Source organism: Eimeria mitis, genomic scaffold, assembly GCF_000499745.2.
Source record: "Eimeria mitis Houghton genomic scaffold, Emh_scaff493, whole genome shotgun sequence".
In the NCBI taxonomy this organism is placed as follows: Eukaryota; Apicomplexa; class Conoidasida; order Eucoccidiorida; family Eimeriidae; genus Eimeria; species Eimeria mitis.
This window is the reverse complement of record NW_013573231.1, coordinates 19927-20140: the sequence shown is the minus strand read 5'-3', so window position 1 is coordinate 20140 and position 214 is coordinate 19927. Positions and strand designations below refer to the sequence as shown.

General features: G+C 59.8%; 1 protein-coding gene across 1 annotated transcript in view; it reads right to left on the bottom strand.

Moving 5' to 3' along the window:
- Nucleotides 1–209: 209 nt before the first annotated feature.
- Nucleotides 210–214, bottom strand: part of EMH_0014200 (uncharacterized protein) — a gene marked incomplete at both ends in the record, with an annotated part of 384 nt that continues 379 nt past the window's right edge. The window contains one exon of the mRNA XM_013500024.1: nucleotides 210–214. Coding sequence (XP_013355478.1) covers nucleotides 210–214 — 5 coding nt within the window.

Here is a 214-nt window from a genome sequence, read left to right as displayed (position 1 = left end):
CCCCACCGCCCCCTGCTGCTGCTGCTGCTGCTGCTGCTGCTGCTGCTGCTGGGGCCTAGCTCTAGCAGCAAGTATAAAGTGCAGCAGCTGCGGAGACAGTGCTGCTGCACCCGCTCTGTATGGCATCCCCCCTGAGGCCTCGTCTGGCTCCTCAACCCAAAAAGGAAAATCCTCAAAACGCCGCGGCAATATAAGTCTGCATGCTGCTGCTACA